General features: G+C 41.8%; 1 protein-coding gene across 1 annotated transcript; it reads right to left on the reverse strand.

Annotated features, from left to right (window-relative positions):
- Positions 1–13,503: 13,503 nt before the first annotated feature.
- Positions 13,504–22,622, reverse strand: RP9 (RP9 pre-mRNA splicing factor). The gene is made up of 6 exons (XM_082337002.1): positions 22,392–22,622; positions 20,993–21,023; positions 20,040–20,169; positions 19,616–19,707; positions 18,109–18,170; positions 13,504–16,966 (listed from the first exon to the last, which is right to left on the reverse strand). The coding sequence occupies exons 1-6, from the start codon at positions 22,583–22,585 to the stop codon at positions 16,735–16,737; spliced, it is 741 nt and encodes a 246-aa protein (XP_082193128.1). The 5' UTR covers positions 22,586–22,622; the 3' UTR covers positions 13,504–16,734.
- Positions 22,623–23,936: the final 1,314 nt, after the last annotated feature.

Here is a 23,936-nt window from a genome sequence, read left to right on the forward strand (position 1 = left end):
CGCGCAGGCGCGCTGCCCTCCGCCTCCTCACCCCCCGCAGCATCACCGCCGCTCGGCGGCCGTTAGGACGCGCCGCGCGCTGCCGCGCCTGCCCGCCGCTCCCGCGCCTGCTCGGACGGGACGGGAAGGGCCGGGCCCCGCCCCCGGCGCCGCGCCCCGCCCCCGGCGCCCCGCCCCGCCCCCGTTTCCTGTTCCTCTCCCCCGAGCTTCCCCCGCCTACGCCCGGCGCCCGCGCGCCAAGGGAGGGGCGGCCGCTCCGCCCCTTCCGACGGCGCACGCGCGGGCGGGGCGGCCGCGCGCCCGCAGCGCCCTCTGCTGGGGGGAGCGGCTGCGGGCGCCGCTCCGCCCGGCCTCGCCCCGCTCCTCTCCCCAGCGCCGCCTTCCCGCCGCGCCGCGGGCTGAGGCACCGGGCAGCGGAGAGGTCCCTCAGCCAAAACGCGGGCGCCTCAGAGGCGAGGTTCGCCTGGCCCCTGAGTAAACGCCGCCCGAGGCTTGTGGGGCCTGGAGCCGGCCGCGGCAGGGAAGCAACCGGGGAGAGGGAGGCGGGAGGAGTCCGAGGTCTGGTCCGAGGGAAAGGAAAATCCTGAGGAGGGGCAACTTTTTAAAAGCTAGGGACTGGTTTGTTTTGTTGTTTTGGTTTTTTTTTTTTTTTAAATTTCCCTTTGGGTCCATCCACCAAGAGAAAGACTAGGAATTTAACTTAAAACAAGGTGAAAGCTTAATCTGATGAATGCGGGGGTTAAAGATTTAAAACGTGCCAGACAAGTCACACAAGTGACCTGCGCACCAAGCGCCTAGAGCTGCGTCAGTGGAAAAGAAAAGCTTTGACGTCGGAAGTCTGCGAGCAACGAGATCAGTAATCCTCCCCAGGCATTTTATAATTTGTGTCTTAGGGCAAAGGGACAAGTTTAATCTGAACATTACAGAATGAAAAAAAAAAAAAACCAAAAAAAACAAACCAGAAACTACAGGAATTTCCCAGCCTAGAAATACAAACAGTCTCCAAGCGGCCGCGCCTCTTTGGTTTTCTGGAGTCACTCACCCCCCTGCGCAGTGCATTCGTCGCGCTTGCTTCTCTCCCCGTCTCTCCCAGTACGGGTGCTCCCGCGTTCAGAGATGTGAAGCCGTGAAGCGGCTGCTCAGATTCTCATCTCCTGTAAAGACCCAGGGCAGAGTCAAATTATAACCTCACATTTCATAAACTTCTGTTATACTAATGACATAAATTTCATGAATTTGTGTTACATTAATTACATTAATGTAATTAATTAACCAGAATAATGTAATCAACTGGAATAAATGCTTCCCTTGTTATATGGAAAGAACATTACGTGGGTCAGTCCACTTAGCTGTGTTAGGATGGAAGAGCATTGCTCCCTTTACTCAATACTGAGAAACTGATAAACTTCAAATGTAAACTTTGCCTTGCCTTATTACTTTTTTCTTCCTACAAAAAGTGTCTTTAACAGTAGTTTTAAGCAGAAGATGGAAAATACTTCCCTTTGACACCCATGATTTTCCTCAATCTAAGCTCCAATGTTGCAAAGGGGATACACTGGATTCACTTAGGGATGCAGCATAAATGTCTGCAAGGTGAGACTGCCAGCTTTCTGCATGCAAGGTGAAGGCTTTTACTACTATTCCTATCCTCGTCTTTTTATTCTCCCTCCCAAGTATTGATAGAAAAAGGCCCCCTCGTCACTGTTAAATGAGCCTCAGGTGGAAGGAGGAGTGGACAAGGAGCAGCTGCCTGCCATAAAAAGGGTGAGCTGCAGACTTTGTTAGTTTCTTGCTGGGCTGTAAGCAGCAGCAGCATGGACCTTAGTTTTGAGGGGCTTTAAGGGGGCAGGAATAGTGTAGTTTTTGTAGGGCTGCTTTTTTTTTTCTTCTTCTTCTTCCCTGCATTATTCTCTCTTAAAGGTCAAAATAGTCCTGGGTGCTTTGGCCTAAGAGAGTGAGGGGAGTTTGCAGGCTTTTTTGTGCTTACGAGAGCTGGACAGGCCATTCTAGATGGAAACTGAAGAGGGCTCCAGCGTTCCTGAAAGCTTTCTGAAATTCTAGACTGAACCGTGTGCTAGTTTGTAACAGGTCTTGAGTTCAATTTTTTTTTTTTTCTGTAACTTTGAAGTGCTTAAGTTTTCTAAAGAGTTGAGCTGTTGTCCTTTTTTTTTTTTTTTCCCCTGCATAGTCACTAGATCTGTGTTCTCTGATTTCTTTCATTCTTGCTTATAAGCTATGTGCAACAGGGTTGTATCACTTACATGAGTTAGAATGACCTGAACTTAGTGTATTAGTTAAATGAGGAAATATGTCAGTGTGGGAGGAAGTTCTGTCTTGTGAATTTTGTATGGCTTTCAATGTGAACTTATGCATAGGGATTTTGCTTTTTTTTTGTTGTCTATTATTTAGTTTAAGCATAGGAAGCATGGTGTCACTGGAATATTTGGTTTATTATGTTAGCTGTCATTGTTCTTAAGTATATTATGAAGTAAAAATCCTGAATTAATAGAGCTCTTATTGTCATCTCAAGTGCAACCTATGTGTTGGCATTAAGAATTGTTTTCTTCATGAAGCGCCAAACTTCTGACTGCATGGAGCCTTCTATTGCGTTTTGTTTTTTTTTTTAGGCCTCTTGCTCAAGGCTAGTTGACTGAAGGCTAGTTTTTAATTGGCTGGAATACTAGTTATATGGATGTGTGCATATAAGACTACATTAAAGTCCTGTGATTGTCCTGTGGCTTTAAAATGTGTTATAAGAATGGCTTGAAGTACTAATATTGAGAGCTGCATATAAAAGCTTGCTTAGCAAAGGAGAATGAAAATCTTTGACCTTGATAGTAATGTCAGTTTCCTTTCTGTTTGGAAGATAGTAGCTTTCTTCTGGAAAGATCTGGCTTCACTGGGCTGGGAGAGGAATGTCTGCTGAATTCTGACAGAGCATAAAAATCATTAAAGTGGTTAATCTGGATCTGTATCTCTTTCAGTATTAAAAAAAAAAATGAATACTGCCTCAACTTCAGAAAGTGGATCATATTCCACAAACCACACAAGACCCTTTTTTTATGCACAGCCAACAGTACAACAGCCTTTTCCCAATCCATGGTACCTCAGTCATGCATACAGTCCGTACTGTGTACCTGCTCCAGGTAAGGTAAATGAGAGCTGTCTGTGGTAGATTTGCTTAGTACATTACTGCTAGAGTGGAGGAAACAAATGTGTATGTGTGTTAACAAGCTTCTTGGGAGTTTAAGGTAGAATTAATGTAATGTTTTAGTTGTCAAAGATCTGATTTATGAAGTGTTAGTTAAATGTGTAGCTTGTGTGCTTGAAAGCATCTGTTTCTGGAGAATGGATGCTAAGCAAAATATTAAGTAATCGTTATCCTACAGATACAGAGCTCTAGAATGTACCTAACAATTAATATGTGTGTATATACAAGTTCCATACATACATGCATGCATTATAGTTATGGATAAATATAAACTTAAAAATCCACACAGGAACAATATTATTAAATACATCTTGTAAATTGCATGCCTATGTTAATGTCTACCTGGAGCTGTCTTTTTGAAAGACAATGCTGTAGCGTAGTCCATAAAATAGCAAAAAAGTACAGTAAACTAATTGGTGTATGTTCCAAGGAGCAAAATCAAGCTCTGGTTAAAGTGCAGCTGTCCAGATAAGTTGTTCCATAACAAGGAACTCTCTCTGGGTTTCTGCACCAGGTTTGCTTCCAAGCATTGACAGGTGGAGTGTTTTACTTACCTATGTGTCTGGCCTTGTAGCTGTCCCTGAGTATGCAAGCAATTATTAATCAGAATGACTTATTTCAGAAAGAAGATATATTTGTCTTTTTTTTTTTTTAATCCCCAATGTCTAGGCTTCCGAAGTGGAAATCCATATTTTCCATTTTATTCTGTTGCGCTCCATGAGTACCCTGGATTTTTTGTTCCACAGCATCCAGTGCATGCAAGAATTAACAGAAGGCCTTATTTTAATGCTCCCCCACCTTCCCCTATGTTTTATCATGCAACAAGATTTAGACACTATAGTAGCCCTGGGAAAAAAATGGAGACAAAAGAAACACAGACTGATCCTAGACAGCCTGAAAACAAGCAAAAAAAGCATCAAGATACCCGTACAGAAACGAAAGGTTGTAATGCAGGAAATATGGCCTGTGTTTCTTCTGGTATAGGTACAGAGACTGAAAGTACTTCAGAGAAACAAGATTCATCTGGATCTTCCATTGTGGTAGACAGAGAGTTTCATAACAAGAGCCCTTCCAGCTCTACACAGTATAGAAATCTTCCTACTGGAAGCTATGCCTTTGAGAAGGAAGAAGTGAGGATAGAATATGGAAATGGCTCTCCAGCTATCCAACTGTGGAAGTCCTTTAAAGAAACTATCCCTTTGTATGATGTGGCAAGTGGTAAAACAGTCCCAGAAAATATAGTGCAGCGTGACTTATTTTCTGTTAGCTCATGTGAAGGAATGATATATGGCCCTCATGAAGGGGAGAAAATGGTGCCAGGAGCTTACCTAGATGAGAGAAAAGCTGTTCTCCCCTCAAAACAGGGTGTTGAAACTGTGCAAGAAGACGTCCAAAATAATGAAGTGAAGGCGGATGCAGAAAAGCAGGCGAATGCAAGTCAATGGGCAAAATCCCCTCCAGGTGAAACCATGGCAGTGCAAGTTGCAGAGTTGACAAGATCTGTTAGCATAGATCAACCAGTGGTAAGACAGGATGTGGTAGTAGCTAAGAAATCTAGCTCTAAAAAATCTACCGGCTCAAAAACTTCTCAAGAAGAGCCTAGCTTTATTCAACAAGCAGGACTACTTCCATCTAGTGTGGAGGTAATGAGTGACTTGAGTTTTCAGCAGAAAAAGCTGAATCTAAGCCACAGCGCAACCAATGAAAGCCAAACAGATAAAAGTATTTGGTGTGACGAATCACTTGAGAAGTGTGTTCCCTCCAACAGTTGGCTGGCTTGTTTGGACAGTATGGACACAAACTACAACTATGATGTTTGTTTGCCACAAAGGAAACGTCAAAGTGTGCTCAGTCTTTCTTCTGATGACATGTCCTCTAGAGAGGAAGGCTCATCAATTGATAATGCCCCAGTGTCTTATTTTGTCCCTGACTATGTGCTTCAGAAAAGCATGTATACTTTCCAGAAAAGTACAGAGGGCTTAGAGAAAGAGAAAATTAAAAGTGGTGGGTCTCTTAATGAAGACGAAGTGGTAGGAAGGGAGCAGATGAACAGCTTGAATGACCAAGATGTCAAAAACTCTTCAACTATGAAGATTAAAGAGGCTCCCGGTAAAGGCAGAAAGCCAGGAGCCCTTCCTAGATCTTCTAGTCAGAAAAAAATCAATTCTCTCAAGAAAAAAGCAGCTAAGAGTTTGTCAGAAGTTGAGGACTCTGAAGAATATTCTGTGAGGGGAGAAGAGGAGGATGAGGATGATGAGGAGGATGAGGATGATGAGGATGATGATGACATGGATGAAATTGAATATTTCTTTCAAGAAGCCACTCCGTATGGAATCTTGACGCCTACTAAAGGAAGTTTCTACCAAGTTGGCCAGAGGGTGCTTTGGAAACCACCTAAAAATGCTATACCAGCTCAATTAATCAGCTGGCCTGCTCAAGAGAAAATAAAAACTAGGAGTGGGCTTGGTGAAAGCATTGGTGTAGTTTACAAGCCAAAGGAGAAAGAACAAGATGAAGCTGTATACCGTGACTATGGGTATTATGGCAGAAAGAGGCCTATGGCAAGAAGAGAAGGACTTGAACACCAGCGAATGCTACGGAAAATCTTGGGAGGTAAGCTAATTGCTGAGGACAAAGTGCTGCTTAATAGAACACACAAAGTACATGTAATTGCAGTTGCAAATTGTAGTTTGAACCAGTGGGAAGCTTGGAGGATGCAGTAGCTTCAGGTTTGGCTTAGAGCCTGAAGTACTGCAGAATTTTTGGTTTTTTGAGGCAGAGGGAGTTTGCTGCAATTTTTTACCTATTGCATGAGGATTCTGCATCTTCACAACCAGCGGAGAATTTTGCAGAAACTCTCCTTTGGGTTAGATTTTACACTTACCTTTCTGACATTAGTGGCAATTTATTCATTTGAAAAGCTTAAGGTCATTTGAACTACACATTTACCATTGTTTAATAATATCTTTGAAACTCGGCGTTTACATTTATACAAACATTGACTCTCCCATCACAGATCCATGTTAGGTGGATTAAACAGGACTAAGTTCACTATAATCTGGTGGCCATACCCTGTGTAACTTCTCTCCTCTGCAGAAGAGGAGTCAAAACGTTAAATTTTTTTTACTGTAGCTGCTGCTCTCTTACTGTTGGCAACAAAAGTTTTGCTATATTTTCATAAAATCAGTGTGAAACTGTATTAAATTTGATCTGCAAAAGAACATTTTATTTAATCAAAGGTAGATATTGGTAGAAATTGGATTCATCTAAACTAAGAATAAGCAGAGTTATCAGTCAGGGTTTATAACTGGCTATGTGGGTACTTCGGTAAGTGGCTGCTGTTTAGTAGAGTCTTTTATTGTGAAAGGCATCTAAAACAGGGTGATCTACTTCTAATAACAGGCTTAGTGTTCTTAAACTTTATTTTCTTTGTACAAAAATCTATAGATTTAAAGCAGCTTTTAATTTTTGTCGTGTGGTCTCCAGAAAACTGTTTTTATTTTAACAGACTCTTACAATTAGATTCAGTAGCTAGCTTTGCGTTCTGACTTGTGGATCAAACAGTATATTAACATTAGCAAAGCTCAATACTGACTGTAAATCAACTTTTTTTATTAGGAAGGCTGTTAAGGGAGAACATGAGGATATCACCTGAAGAGTATTGGATTAGAAGTGGTGCTAAACCCAAATTTACCAGCCAAATACATGGTAATCTCTCATCCCTAGCCAAGAGCAAAGAACAAGGTACAACTTATTTCCTCAATGTGTTTCTCTGTTCTTAAGGAACATTCAAAAGGATATGATACAAACCAGCAAGCTTATGATATTTGGATAAGATTTGAAGATAATAAAACTAATTCTCATTGCTCTGATATTGATGAAATGCCTGTCAGTCAGTACATCTCAGGGTATATTTATATCCTTTGCAAGCACAAACATGTGAATAAGGATGCGTTATAGCTACCTTTTTTTTTAAAAGGTATCATGGGAAATCAAAAGCATCAAATGCTTTGATGTGGCCAAGCAAAGCCCTTATTTGTGCAAACTGGCTACTGCCATAAACTTTAGCATTAATTCTTTACCCAATAATGCTTGTCTTGAGTGCACACGCAGTGGTACTTCCTAATCTTGATGAGCAGAACATATAGGAAGTCATGTGTGATAGCTACATAGGCCAATGTTCATAGAAACTAGCATGGACCAACAGTTGCCCTACTACTGCTAAAGGATGTCAGAGTGCAAAACATCTTGATGTGGTTAAGGAAAAGATGAACAAATCAAAGTTATTCTAACAAAGTAAAAGGTTAGATAGTTTCCATATCTCTTGCTTTCCTCCTGAGGCAGAATGTTTTTTCTTCGTAATTAAGGTCTACTTGGAGTTCAGATCTGTTTCTAGATGCTCTTCAAGGGTGTTTCTTAGTGTAAGTGCTGTTGGAACAACTGTAGTATTGGCTGTAGTCTGCGTATTACTACTCTCCTGGGTCACATGCTTTCAAGCATCACAGGATCAGTCTGTCAAATAACAGAGTGTGAAGTTATCTTCAGAACAGACCGATGACTTGCTTCTCTTCATTTCAGTGATAATATACATCAGGTTTCTTGTACCAACAGCCCAGTAGCCTGTTCTTGAGAGTGTATTCCTCAGAGTTCTCTCTCTGCATTGCTTTCCTGCTTGAGCATGTCAGGGTTTGGGATTTGCCTCCTGCATTGGAGGCTTTCTATCCTTTCTATCTACAGACTTCTTCAAAATGTTGTTGGGTTTTTTTATGCTAGCCTGCTCTATAAAAGTTGAAAACCTTTACTTTAGCAGCACCTTTCTCAGCTCCTTACAACAATTCATAAAAACAATATAGTTCTAGAATAATTTTGTTACCTTTAACTTTCAGCATGTCTCTTCTATCTCTTCTAAGCCATAGATGGTGCGGCATACTGAGGATGTTTGGCCTATGTGTTACTCCTTGCTTGCTCTTCCTCCTTTTCCAGCCTATGTAGTTTAAAGAAGCTATCGCATTCAGTATTAGGAATCAGGCATCTGTTTCTTCTGAATGCTGTTCATGGCAATGGATGCCTCCAAAGTAAAATCATGTCCTTTTAAAAATGTTGCTTATCTTAGGACTGGTTTCTTCAAATTAATCTTAAGTGCCCTGCAAGTAAGGGGGTTTGGCTAAACAAGTTATGTTGATTTAGCAGTAATATCATATGCTAAATTTGACTTCTTGAACTGTGTACTTGTGGTGCATAACTTAACAGGTCTGAAGAATTGAGTTTTTTAAAGACAATGGGTGAGTTGGGTCACTTGGACAGCTATCAACTAGTCTTGAACACTTGAAAAGTGAACCAGAGCAGAATTATCCAACTGTCACTGGGTTCTTTTTTTGCCACACTAACACCTATCCAAGTTATGACCCAAAATACAATGCATCCAGAATTATGGTTAGACAGTGATTAAATATTGTAGGCATGTGAGACTGTTGCTGCCACTAAAACAGGCACGTAGAGGGAAGGGAGAAAGAGGAACCCTACAGACCAGTTGGGGAAAGTCAAGCTTAAATTTGCTTTAAGACTATGCTTTGGAGAAATAACACCAGTCGTATCTTGCTATTTAGGGTGCCCACCTTTGGTTAAACCAAAGAAGAAAAGACTAGGCAAGCCACCATCAAAACGCAGAGACACAAGATGTGAGGCGGAAGAAGTAGAAGTGTGGGAGATGCCTAAAAGCAGTGTACATAAAGGTTGGTATACAGTGACAAGCTACAAAAATGACTGTTACAAGCATTTTTTCATTACTGTCTCAGGGAGTAATGGTTCTTGGTTTGAACTGCAAGGATATCGGATAGCTTGTGAAATAATAGCAAATGCTACATATGGAGACAAGATGAGGAAAAAAGCAAGCTAAACTTTGAAAACTTACTCACCGTGCTATGAATACTGTTGTAGCATTGACCAGGTTAGGTTCCTGCCCTTTATTTTGGGGGGGGGGGGGGGGGGGGGGGGGCAGGAACCAAATCCCAAACCCCACTATTTTAGTCTAGTGGCTCTTCAAGCTGTTCTACTGACTTTTTTTAAATGTTGGGTCCTGTGTCACTTTGCAGTATATCCTTTTCTTTAAGTTATGGTCTGTCTCAGGCAAAATATTGTCATTTAATACAACACAAACACATAGATAATTCTTAAGAACTTCAACTTTATGGAGTAGGAACTTCTTGCTACTTTGGAGGAAGATGGGAAGAACAATGGAGGGAAAAATCACATTAAGAACATTCAATAAAAATATGCTCTTGTGCATTTGTGGGGGAGTCTGAAATGGTTATAAATTGAAAAGGGTCAGTACATACAAGAAGTTGTAAAAGATTAGAGTTCCTTCTGGAAAAGAACAATCTGGCATAGTAAAGCTAACTTCAATATGCAGTCAGGAAATATGAGTTAAAGACCCTCTCTTTTGCATATATTAAACAGAGGATTATGTATTTGCAATGTCTGAAACAAACTTAGACTGAAGCATCTTATTAGTCAAAATTGGCATCAGTCCTGAAGTAAGATTATTTGAACATCAGTGTTAAACCTTTAATTGCTGATCCTTTTTAGTAAAAGCATCTAGGAAACTTGCATTATCCCAAAATACTTCTTATATTTGCCCCAGTAATAGTTGGTGTTTCTTGGATGCATTCAACAATGTAGTTACAAGAACACACTGAAAATATGCTATGAGTTTGATATGGAACTCTTATCTATCTGTTATACTGGGATATTCTGAAGTCTAAAACCATTCCTGCAGAATTTATCCTTACTAGGAAGTTGAATACATAGTTCTAATATCAATCATCAGTGTCCTCTCCTGCAACAGGAAAAGGCAGTCACTGATGTCTAGCCTTTCTTTAGAAGCAAATTGACATATATTATTTGGAGGGAGAATGCATACCTTAATCTCCTTTTTTTCTTTAGGGCGTGGAACAAGGAAGTCCCTCTATAAGAGAAGATAACTGCAAATATTGGGGCAAGAGGGGGGGAAAAAAGTGTCAGAGGCTTGCATAAATCCAAAACGCAGTTGTTATTGTCTTGTATATTTTGTAAGTTGCTGTGCACTCTTAAAGGGTAAGAAGTAGCACTGTAAAGACTGAGGACACTATTAAAATGGAATTAAGTATTTAACACTAAAGTCACCTTTTTATGACTAGCACATCCACTATTTAAATAATAAATTTAATAGAATCGCACTTTGAGACTTCTTGTATTCCATCTATACATGGAAGCAAAAAAGCTTATGATAGGGATGTATGTGCATCAATACTGTTACAGCATACCACTTACTGCTGCCCTGTTCTTAAGCTCTGCAGGATTGTGAAGCCTGTCAATGTCATCTCATAGTCAGTTTTTCTATATGATGTGGACATAGGTACAAGATTCTCTTCCATCAGCTGGATTTTTGGCTGGATTCGTTTTTGTCAAAGTGTAAAGGAATATAGTTAAAGCTGTATCAAGTCAAGTACTGGCTTCAAATTTCAAGGCAGTTCCTCTGATCTTAACTCTCTTTAAATGCATGATTGAGGACTAAAACTAAAGCACTGTGTTGATGTGATGCTTTCCCCTCCTCCCCTTCTTTTTCTGTGGAGACTCTTACAAGTCCTCTATGGAAACCCTGAGCTGGAGAGATGGACTTTGAAGGTGAAACAGAAGTTGTTACAACAGTTGTGTGCCCTGTTGCCTGACTTCTTACTGATGACTTCTGTTACAGTTGATACTGTCCTTGGCAACTCACTGCAGAAAAGTCTCTTTATAGAGCTAAGATGATAAAACTAGGTCTCTGCTGAGCTATCTTATGAATAATGGAAATAGGCTGATCTAGATGAGGTAGATCGCTTAAAAATGTGTGACTTTTTTCAGGTCTTTGAAAGCTAGTATCACCATGTGAGAAGAATAAACATGATACTGCCATTCGCGAGGTGGGGGTCGGTCTCTTCTCCCAGGTAACGAGCAATAGGACAAGAGGAAACAGCCTCAAGTTGCGCCAGGTTGGATATTAGGAAAAACTTCTTCACTGAAAGGGCAGTCAGGCACTGGAACAGGCTGCCCAGGGAAGCGGTTGAGTCCCCATGCCTGGAGGTATTTAAAAGTCATGTAGATGTGGTGCTTAGGGGCATGGTTTAGTGGTGGACTTGGCAGTGCTAGGTTAACGGTTGGACTTGATCTTAAAGGTCTTTTCAAACCTAGATGATTCCCAAATAAAGTGATAGTGTGAGTGAAAAAGGTAGGGGAAACTGTAAAAAACAGTTTTTCTTTAATAAAAGGCAGGGGGGAATGGACAGGCAGGACTTGTCTTCTGCCTTCTCTCCCAATGCTCTTGTTCTGTCTGTGCCCTAGAGTAACCTACATGGATAACAGTAGTGTTTCCTGTGACTGCATTCAAGTTTTCTGCTTACCTGTTACTAGTTTGACCTGTAACTGAGGTTATGCTGTTTTCCCTCAGTGAGGAGTATTGAGGTTTCCCTACCTAATTGATCCTTGACCTTTCTATTATTTTTAATAGTGCTTGCTTACTTGTTAAAGAGCTACTGTAATTATAGCCTTTACCCCAAGCTGTTAGGGGAAAGGATCCACTTTAACACTGTGATGCCGAGTTTTTATTTCCTCTCTACCCTAAGCACTGTGGGAAAATAAGGAATACAAATTCTTATTTGGCTTTTGTGCTGCACAAAAATGCTGTTGCATCAGAACCTCAAAGAATAAAATGAGGGAGGGAATTACTTCAAGCATGGAGCTCTTTAATACTCTGGAAAATATAGGACTGCTGCTCTTGGATATCTAATGAAGGGGATGGATTTTATTCTGATGGGGAGAATGAGTGGTAGAATCTCTTCAACTTGAAGACTGTAAGTGATGACCTAAGAGGTCTCAGTTATAGCTGAGGATTACTCTTAGGTAAGGATTGACTACTTTTTCCCTGAACTTGAGTGTAGCTTTGGGATTGAATACTAAGCCAATTCTGCTGACAGACTTAACTGTTTGTCTTTTGCTGCTTGTCTGATAAAGGAATATTCATGACCTCACAGTTAGATGGCACTCTTTTTTGGGGGGGGGGGAGGTTTTTGGGCATGGCCAATATTTCAGAGGTACTCCCAAGATCATGCTAGTCATCCTTTCACAGGTCTTGCACTAGTCAGTGTGCTTTCTACCCAGATGTAAGAAGAAATTTAGGGCCTGCTGATGCCAGCTCCCAAGAATATGTGAGGGAGTAGCAGTAGGAGTGTTTAGACAGCTCTTTGTCTGAAAACAAATGCTATTTTAAACTAATTGCTTAAAATCTTGTAGTGTACCCATCTATGGATCCACACCAATGCTTAAAGTAGTATGCATGGATGTTCTAGTGCTCCTGAAATACTACTTGGATAATGTTATATGTGGTGTACTCAGACAGTACTAGCCCTGCAACCTTAAAACTAAATCTTCTACTTGGCTTTTTCTTCACTTGGCAGCATGGATAATCTGTGGACTGCATCTTAAGTCAACTGGCTCACAAATGTATTTAATGTTCAGAAAGGTTGTGAAGTACAAACTGCATTTTAAAAGCCTGTAGATTGAAGTCCAGGCTCTCTTTATTCAGCCAGGTAACTCGCCACAGTGATATTTGATATTTACTTTGTTACAGAAGCACATACGTGTCACCTTTTGTTACCCCTGAAGCTAGATTGCCCGGTGATGAGTAACAGCAGCGCTGGCAGCGTTATGAGCTTGTAGCTGTAGCAGTACTGCATTGCCTTCGAAGTTCTCGCATGCTTCCTGCAGCATCCACTGAAGGGCAGCTGAAGAATCTATTTGCTGCTTGGCACACCAGCAGCAAACCTTAGAGGCTTCTGAGACTGCCGTACTGGGAGCTTTGTTTGGACAGACTTACTGTCTGTGACTCAGAATTTCTAAATCATTATTTGTAGCTAACCAAAACCTCTGTTGCAAAGTGGGTGTGGCGTAATCATTGAAGTGGAGCCAGTGGGTTATGTTGGTTTGCCAGGGTTTCATTCTATATGTTAATTTTCAGTTTGGTAGCATCTGTGTGGCATAAAGCTGTCCCTTTTACAGTATCCTGTTTTCTGCCTTATGTTGGAAAAGATTAGTTATAGGTCTTTCTATTAAAATGAAACAACAGAAGACAGGAGCCAATGGCAAAAACCACTCGTTGCATGCTAACTGTAGGCATACCAAGGAAAAACAAGTGCACTGTTTCAAAAAAAAAAAAAAAAGTCCTCAGATTCCCCTGAGTGACTCACTGCCATCTCAGTCAACGTATTTTCATGGCCAAAGCAAAAAGACAGATGTCAGTATTTTTGCTGAAGTAATCTTCCTGAGAAGAATGGTTCAGAGTATTAAGATAAACAGACCTGGGAGCTGAAGACCTGTTAAGCTGTATTGCCTATGAGGTACGTTGTAGCTGTATTTCACAGTTATTTAGATTCATGGGACTATACGGTTATGCTATTATTACCACTCAGGCTTCAACAGAACTTTCAAATGGAAATATACATTTCTTCTACAAAGAAGACAAAGACTTCTATTAAAAAAAAAAAAATGGTTCTTTGAACAAAACCATAAATAGTTCAATGGTTAAGACTTAAAATAAGGCTCATCAGTCTTTTAAGACTATAGCTTTCTATCCTGCTTTCTGGATTTACTTCTACACAGAACTATTTTCCATTAATATAAATGGGTGTTGGTATTTATCTCTAGTCTATGTATTTCTAAAAGACCTAGAGACTCTTAAATGCCAGCTTTGGCACTGGTTAAAATGCTAAATGATGAAATGAATCATGCTTCTTAGCACTCTAGCACTGGCTGCCAGTCAGCACTACTCAAAATCTTCCTCTAGGAAGTGTTAGTGTTAATTTTGAAATTGGCTCTACTTTTGAGTTTCAGTAGGGAACCACTAAAATCTTCATGTACGGGATATGATCTATAAAACTGGTAATGATGTGGGGCAAATGAATAGGAATCAGTTGTTCACATGCCTTCCATTATAAGAACTAGGGTGTACAAAATGAAACTAGTAGGGAGCAGTTTGAGAGCAAATGATGTTTCTTCACTAATTATTAATTAATCTCTAGAGTTCCTTGCTGAAAAAAATTGCAAAGTTTATGAGAACTGACTGGATGTAAAAGAAGAAAATACATCCAAGGCTACTAAATACTAAAATAGAACCTAAGATTCAAAGTACCTGCACTATAAGCAGCAGAGGCTGAGACAGCATTTTGGTGCAATAACAGAAATAACGCCACTAGAGTTTGCACTGCTCTGTTGTGTAGGCATCCACTGCTGACCACGAGCAGAAAAAGATACCGGGTTAAACAGACCTTTAGTCTGGTACAGAACAGTGATTTGGTATATCAAAAAAATCTTCTAAATTGCATCTGATGTAAGTTAGAGAGTGGTCTTTTACAGTATTTTTCTTGATTGTTCCCATAGTAAACCCTGGTAGGTAAAATGGGAAGGACCCATTAACAAGGAATGGGATGACAGACTAAGGAAAAACTGTTTGTTTTTATTGAACTAAACTTCAGAAGAAAAATGACAAAAGCTAAAGTAACTGAAGAGATCTTTAGGTTAGCTCTGCTCTGGACAAACTTGGGGGAGAATTTTCCTGGAATGCAGCAGGTGAATACTAGCTGTGGCTTCCAGCATTTGTCCAACAATCACCAGTGCTCAGCACCAAATGTGGCAATACAGAGAACAAGGCCATTAAGTCTCCTCATGCCACTTCAGCTGTTAAATCTTTTTTCTGGTGAAAGAGCCAGGAGCTTTGAATTTGTTGACAATGATGTGGATACAGGGAGCTATCCGGAGCTACCAGTAAATCCCATCACAGGGAGATTTGCTAAATAATGCTGGAGGATAAAACAGCTCTGCATTCAAGCTCTGGGAATAAGATAAAAAAAAAAATCTTTTTGTAAGTAGGCCTTGACTACCTTGTTTTTCCCCGGAACATATTGTGAATGACTGGCAAGGAACAGGGGTTTATTTTTACTAAATGACTCTTAGACATGTAGGAGGGAGAAAACACATTTTAATGTATACTTTCCCCTGTCCTCTTTTCCAAAGATCTCAGGAGGAAAAAAAAAGTCTTAATGCATTTTAGTCTATGGTTCCTTGATTTCACTGTTAATGCTCACTCTGCTAGTGTTAAGAGTTTTATCATGCTTTTTTCCCAATATAAGCATAAGCACAGAGACTAAGTTCTATGTAAGTCCTTCCAAAGCAAATCTATTTTTCTTTCTCCTTTTGCAGAGTACCCATGTACATCATCTACGTCCTCAAATCACAGCTTTGTCCCACTGTACCTTGCTGTTTCATAAACAGATGCTTACTCTAATGCCATTTATAGCTATCTCAATCTTTCTAGGCAAGTCTGCCTTGCAAGATTATTTAAAAGTGTGGTCAGTCCACAGGGTCAATTAAGTACACAAAACTTTCCCTTCTTCCTGCTTACAAGTTCTTTACTACAGTTCTGTGGCTTACACGCATATAGTTGAAAACCATTTTGAAAGCCTTACTCCTTTATATTCTTGTGGGATGATTCATAAAATATTACTACATGAAATAATTCTAGTAAACATAAATAAGTTGGAGTTTACTTCCCAAAGCCTTTTTAAAAGGAAAAAAAAAAACCTCAAATGTATCAAAACAACTGATACTGAATTGTATGTAGAAATTAATCTCTCTCATTTCTAACATGAAAACCTCCTTTTTAAATATCTAAAACCACTACCTCTTCACAATAAAGTTGAACATCTAACATCATTACACTTGGCTCCCACTCCTATGGTTTGGAGAACACTTTAGGTATTGCAGAACTGTGCGTATTAACGGTGATGATGTTGAGATTTTTCTACACAAAAAAACCTCGAGTCTTGCTGACACTGCAGCTTTGTCTTCAAGTAAATCTCCTTGATTAACTTTTTTTCTCCCTTCAGCAGTGCTCTTTATTTTCCTAGCTGCCAGTAGTAGGATAAGTACAATGAACTTCAGCACATAGGCAGTGTGCAGAGAAAAAAAAAAAATACAGTACAACCTGCTTATTATAAGCACTGTAAGTGAACTGTCAGTGCTCTGCACGGTGCAAACTGCGGTCCCGTTACAATGAGGCATTGTATGTAATAAAATCACTTCATGGAGAAAAGACACTTCAATAGACAGTCTGCTGAATTCTGCAGATTCGTTGGCGATACCTTGGTAGTCACTGCTTTCTGCTGATAGTCACATGTGGCAATGCAGAGGCCCAATCTGACCAAGACGGATGACCATTAGCACGGGTTTTACAGTATAAAGATATGGTTGATTGGTTGAGTATTTTTTAATGCAGCTCTTTCTGGCTGCAGCACTGCAGAAGGGCAGAAGAGGACCGCCAGCGTAGGATGCTGTATGTATCCATCTGTATGTTCTGAGTTTAATAAAGCCCTTTCTGGTGGTTTCTTCCTCGTTCTTTGGATCTTTCCTTGCAGTTCACAAGTAGAGGTCGATAAGCATGCAGCAGGTGACCGCCGTCAGTCAGATTCCGACTTGTCATTAGATTTAGATGATTTATGCTTTCTCTTTTTCTTCTTCTTCTTTTCTTTTTTTTTCTTTTCCTTCTTTCTCTTTTTTTTCTTGTGTTTATCTCTACATTCTGAGGAAGTGGAGCTGCTGCCATCTTCATCACTGTCATCACTGTCGTCACTGCTATCATCATCATCTTCTGAGGTAGAGTCCTCCAGGAGCTGCTTCAGTTGCTGTATCCTGAGTTTAAAAAAGTGAATGAGAATCCTTTCTAGCTCTCCTCTACCTGTAATAATTTTTTCTAGCTTTCATCTGTTTCCTTCCTAGCTTGAGAAATGGAAGCTGCATGCAAAGGGCAGGGGAACACTTCCTCTCTCGCCGAATTACACTCCCGTTACAGTTTTCACAGACTGATAAAGGCAACCTCTTTTGAGATTAGCAGATGGTCTGTTCTCAGGGACTTTCCATCCCACGGGATATCAAAGCCAGCCTAGCTTATTGGCCAATATTTATGTGTGCAAAATAATGAGGCAACAGCTATCACCGGATCACTATAAGAAATTCTATAGTTACCCACAAACAGATGCATACTGGGATTACGATATTATGAAATTTATTGCCCTGCTGATACAGGGATGATGTCAGCGAAGAGTAGACTACTTTAGATGCAGAGGTATTTTTGACAGGCACTCTTCCTTTGATCCTTCATGGATTACTGGCAAATGGGGACAAACTATTTGCTTATTCTATTGTTGTCTTCAGTATCCTCTCCAAAGATTTGCCCTTTTTTTTAAAAAAACAAAGAAACAAAAGCAACACACCCACAGCAGCGGTACTCCTCTATGGGCTGCCTATAGTTTGTTCAGTTACCTCACTGATGCAGTTCAAGTAAGAAAGCATTAAAGAACTCTGCTGCTTTATGTATTGACTAATCACCTCGCATGAGGAACAACATCAGGTGCCTAGAACTAGCTTCCTAAATCCACCCCTTCGTGTCTAATGAAGGCACTTGGATGTACCAAATTTTAGAAGACATCTCAGTGAAGTCAATGAAAGAAAAAAAAAAATCAAACTGTTTTTTAGGCCTAAACTAAACTAAACTCAAGTACCTGAATATTATGACATAAATGAATATGACTCCTCTTTAAACTTTGGGGAAAAAATATAGAAGCCAATAGAACTGAAGAGGTAGGAAATACTACTGAGTGATTATTGAAAAAGTAGAAATGCATTAGTGTCTGCCAAGATAAAGAAACTACCATTAAAAAAATGTTCTGAGTTGATAAGGGTAGCTTATATCAAAATTTCACCTATACATTAGTACGATGTTATCAAAATGAAAACCAAATTGAAAATGCAGTTTACTACAGAAACACGCTTACCTCATTTCTTTTTCATGACGTTTGTTTTCCCTTATTATGTCGTACATTGGATCTTCATGTGCCTTTAAAGCGGAAAACAGAAAATCCAATGTTGGTAAAGAAAAGTATTTATCTCTGGCTGTTGTATTTCTTAAAATAAACCAAAGCAACCCAATGCAAGAGGCTGTTATCAAAAGATGAAATACATTTAGCAAGCTCTTAATTCACAAGTATACTCTCAGCCTTAACATCATTAATCTGAACTGTTTTTTTTTTTACTTCAGGATCTAGTTACATCACCGATGAAGGGAACTCTCCTTAGGTACACTACCTCTCCCCCTCTCCCATCCCAGTTAACTAAGAGAACACCATACATGTACTACAGGAATAGCTAGACATAGAAGGAATACTGAAGTTCAAAATAATGAGCTGTGCCCATATAGCATATTTTAAAAACTTGGATACAAACACACTGGAATATAGGAGCAAGGAATACAAGACAAGAGGATAATGAAGTTGGAGTTGTCCTAACTATGTGCTACCATTACTGGTTTTTAATCAGTTATTTTTAAATTAAACAGGCTTTGCAGCAAAAGATTGTTGTGAAGGAAGACAGCAAATAAACTTTGCAGGTATTTAAGGTGAGTTCATGCCGTGCGAGAATGCAGCAAAAGGATGGGGTGATCATTTCTGTTGGAAGATTCAGCAAACAAGTTCAACAGAGAGGAGATATCAGATGCTGACCAGAGGTGGGAAACTAAAATGTCAGTAGCAAATGAAAGATGTTGGGAATGCACCATGAAAGGCCTTGGACATACAGCAAGAGTTTGATGAAACAGAGGAGAAGCCTGAGGAAAAATGAAGAATAGAGGCAATCTGGTCATGGGAGCGGGCTAAAAATAGTCTTTGCAATAGCACTCTGGTTTGACAGAATAAGTCCAGGTTGCATTTTTCAAGGATAGAAATGAGGACGTAAGACACAAAGTGATGAGAGCGTGAAATCTAGTTTAACAATGCAGTGCAACAGGAAAAGTTAAAGAGGTCACGCAGAAAGAATCTGCAGAACTGAGATGTAGCCTCATGTAGCAAGAGATCAGACTGGTAGACAATGACGGGATTACAGACCTAGACAACAGGCTTCATGATGTGGTTGTTCACAGTGAGAGCGGAAGGCTTGAAGCAGCTGTAATGTAGGCAGCTCAAGCTTGACTAAACATTTTTTGTTACGTTGACATTTTAATCACAAAAACTGAATATAATGGTTGAAACAGGTTCTTGAAGATTTCCAATTTAAATGTAAAAATTACTAATTTTCCTCTCGAAGAGTAGATTTTCTGCAAAGTAGTCAAACATCCAACCACATCTGTAGCTTTTTCTTTATTAGGAGATTTTCGGCATCTATATTATACTAGAGACAGAGGAAAAGTCCTTAATAAAGCATCATCTAACAGGATTCTTTTCACTTGCAAGATTATGCACCATCAATATTAAAAAATACAAGCAATAAGACTACAGTATTTGTACTCACTACTCTAAATTGTTCCAATTTCTGATTGCCTTTAATAAAGAACGGGCATTCTTTATCTCCTGTTCTGTGTCCATAACGTTTACACCTCCAACCTTTAAAAAAAAGAAGCAGCAGTGAATTGCACCTCTGAGCCAGATCAGAAGAAAAAAAAAAAAAAAAAAAGCATATTTATGGAAAATATTTTCAATTGGTTGAATCAAATAAATAGGTACAAGTATTAAAGTATTATGTTGATAAATCTAACGTCCATAAAATGCATTCTATGCATTTTACTACAGCCTCCAAGATTCTGGTTGCTTTTATATCAATGTGATGCCAATCCACCTGGACCTTGTCATCTGTCCACCAGACATTCTGCCCTCCCCCAGAGTAAACAGACGGCTATATGAAGGTCCAATGACATCTGGAATATTTTCAGCCTTACACTGCATGACTTTGACTTCTTTTCCCAAAGGCATCCAAAGCCCTTTTGTAGGGGCGTGTGCCAGGAATTCTCGTGCGCTTTCATTGCCTGGCACATCAGGTATGCAGTCTTCTGGTTTTGTTTCATTCTCCTATGGAAAGAGATAAGGACAATAAAATAGTTCGTTTGTTTGGGTTTTTTTAACTTTGTAAAAATTAATAGTCCAAGACTTTCATTTAATATGGAACCTACTTTCCCTGTAACATTTCTTTTTTTCTTGTAACACATGAAGGATCCAAAATATCTGATCCTTTTAACAGCATTAAATCATTTTCTTTTTCCCTCACCCTTGACTTTTCTACTCTGAACTTTATTGCCATATTAATTCCATTCCTTCCCATTTATTTTAGTAATTTATTTAAATAAAGATTATAAACGAAAAATTAACAGACAAGTGGAGACAACTTTTTCCTCTTCCTGGTAACAAGACATAACAACTAAAAACAGCCTTTACAACACACAGCAGTATTTTTTAGGTTAAAAGCACTAGATTATGTCTTAGGTATATAAATTTGGCAAAACCAATGATCATTATGAAAGGAAAGTATTTTTACGCAAATATTCGAGCATAAGCAATGGAGAAGAATCCCGAAACGACGTCATTCAAACTGAAAATCCGCTTCATCATAAATGGCTCCTCTCTATCTGCACTATTAAATACTGCGTTAAGTGTGCGTGCTAAGAGGTGATGAAAGAACTGGTATCATCCTATCCGATTCTGGGCATTTCACTCCGGATTCACCAAGTCAAAGAGGTTGGCTTGTAACTGAGGAGCTCTGAGTTTTCCCCTAGAAGCACTTACTTCTCTCAGTAATTTATATAGGTAACATAGACACTTAAGATAAACGACTAAAAGACAGGTTGTGTGAAAATCCCTTGTAATGCTAAAAATTTACTGCAATATATTTACCAACCTTAATTAGCCCTGGGGGAGGTTTCTCATAGCTGAAAAGCAATAGAAATATTGTTACTCTGCAGCTTAGCACAGACAAATAAATTTAGAAAATACAGTATTTTAATGGTATAGAGTTAAAACCTTCACCTTACATTTTCTCTTAAATTTTACTCAAACAATAATCACTAAGAACCACGGCAGAACACGGACACCTGGATGCAAGCAGACTGAGACACGGTGTTTGTCGTATCACCACGTCTCTTGCAACCACCCTCCTGATTCATATTCTTGTGGGCGAACCACTACTTTCATCGCCCTGCTTTACAGGGATGCGTGGTACATCCAATTCAGCTTCAGTTACCCTAAATGCACAATTCTCTCCTCTTTTTCTGTAGCACCTCTCCCCAGGATCTCAGTGATCCCAATTTCTTTACTCCAGCACTGCTGAATCATAGACATACTCAGCTGAAAATGTCGTCAGACCATTCCTCACATCTAGCTTTGCCAGCCAAACCTAGAATATAATAATAATTTCATCTTTTTCTCTCCGTGTATTAAACCTAAAGACAGAACCTTACTGACAAAAGTAACCATCTTTCCTGCAGCATTTCTCCGGAGTTAATAGTAGACACAAAACTTATTAAAATCCAAATAGCAAGCAGGTGCTACATAGAGCACAGCAACTGAGAAAGTGCATGTGCCTAGGAGTTAAATGCCAAGACGCCGTGAAATGGTCTCTATAACAATAACTTTATGAGGGATGTTTAGTGCATTTCGTAACGAACAGATTTTTACTTTCACTTGGAAAGGAAAAAAGCACGTTCTTGTGAGCCTTCCGATCTTTTTATTCCATTAAACCCCTTTCAATGAAGTAGCATAAACCTTTTACAGCACCGTGGGCTAGCGATGGAGTCATTAGGCAGATCTCAAACATTTTAATGTGTTTGGGTTTTTTTTAATCCACTCTAGTGGAAACCGGCTGAACAACCTCTGCTTCTATCCTGCAACTCCCAGACTTCTAGGAACCTGGAAGAGACCCGTTTTCCCCCCAACAAATCGTTGTAAAGTCCGCAAGCAGCCTGGCGAGCGGCCCCGCCGGCAGCAGAGCGCGGCTGTCGCCCCCGGGGCCGCCAGAGGCCGCGGGGAGGGAGGCCTATGCCTAAAAACGGGGGGCGTTTTTTAAAACGTGAGGGAGCCGGAGCCGCCGCTGCGAGAAGGGAAGGAGCCCCTGCCCCCCGCGGGGCCAGGGACAGCATAAAAACCCCAACCCCCCCCCACTGGAAGCGAGCCCCAAACGCCGGCGGGGCGGGGTGGGAGCAGGGCGGGGGGCGGCCAGGCGAGGCCCGGGGCCTGCGCGCCCCACGGCCGCCCGGGCAGGGGCGGGAGCCGCGGGCAGCCTCCCCTCCTCCGCTCCTTACAAGGACTCCAGGTGCTGGAGCTTCTGGAGCTGCTGCGCCTCCTGCCTCTTCCGTTTCCTCTCATGCCGGTCCTGGGTCCTGCCGCCGCTGGCCGCGGGCTCCGGATGGCTCTTGGGCCGCGCCTGGCTGCCCCTCGCCGCTTCCTCCTCCGCCCCCTCCTCCTCCTCCTGCCCCCTTCGCGCCCTGTGGGACATCGGGGCGGCGGGCAGCGCCGCGGCGGACGGCGAGGCCGCGCCGACGCCTCCTCCCCTCCCCGCCCTCCAACGCTGCGCATTTCGGTTTCACTTCCCCTCCCGGGCGGGGCGCGCCCGGCCAAGCGCGGACTTCCTCCGGCGGCGGCGGCGGCGCGGCCCGCCCGGCCCGCGCCCCCCCGCCCGCCGCCGCGGCCGGCCCCGCCGCGGCCTCCCCCCGTGCTCCCCCCTCCCCGGGCCCGGGCGGGCGGGAGGAGCAGCCGCCGCCGCCCCGCTCAGCCCTCCCGCAGCCCGAGGCGCTGTGAGGCAGCAGGGCGGTACCGCCAAGCTGCCTGCCGCTCATCCCCCGCACCCTTCCCGGGGATTAAAACGACGTGTGGGGTGTTGCGCCCTCAAAACACCGTTATTAAAAAAAAAACAATACCTCGGTGCCACAAGCATTTACACACTGGGGCTGAGGGGGGGTATGGATGGGCCCCGGGGGAATATGGCGGCGGGCTGGCCAGGGGGCGTTGGGGACGGGCCTGGCAGCGAGGGGGTCACCTCCTTCGCCGAGGCCTGGGGGAGGTTGGGGATGCCCCTGAGGGGCACCTGGGAGCAGGGGAGAGCCGCCGGGTGTGCAAGGAGGGCTCGTTGCGGCGGTCGCAGGCCACGCTTGCCCGAGGCCAAAACACGTGCTGACGGAGGGAGGAGAAGGTCAGGGCCACCTCTTGCAGCACCCAGAAGGCACAGGTTGGGTTTGGGTTGGGTTCACAGGAGGTACGCGTTGGTTACGGGGCAGGGTCTGACCGCGGGCCCAGGGAGGCCTGGCTAGGGCCGTGCTGCTGTGGCCCCAGCTGCCTGACCAGCGAAGGGCAACTCCCTCCTCTTCAGCGTATGAGCACCCCTCGAGAGCCGAATCTGCCCCCAGGTGCTGCAGATTCCCGCCCCAGCCGTGATCTTTCTGCTGCAGGCTGAGGAATGGTGGTCAGGCAGGGCTGGGAAGGCAAAGCTTAAATCGCTGCTTCAGCCTCACGGTGAAGTTCAAGGGGGCGTGAGCTTTCTGGGATTGCTTAAGAGCTGAGTGAAATGCAAAAAAATATATATTAGAAGTCCAGGAATTGAAGGTGATTTTAACTGATCATCTTAGTGCTTCAAAAGTGCACATCAAAGGCAAAGGATGCTGTTTGCTGGTCATTACTGTTACAGCACCCTGTGGTTCTAAGGTACAATAAGATGAAAACAGTCATTAAAAACCTTATCTTTTACACGGGAAATTACAATCTTAGGGTTTATTTAACAATAATATTATTAAACAAGCACTACTTTAATATTATCTTACATTCTACTTGGTAAAACCTTACTTATTTGGGAC

The sequence above is a fragment of the Platalea leucorodia genome (genome assembly GCF_965183815.1).
Source record: "Platalea leucorodia genome assembly, chromosome: 1".
Lineage (NCBI taxonomy): Eukaryota > Metazoa > Chordata > Aves > Pelecaniformes > Threskiornithidae > Platalea > Platalea leucorodia.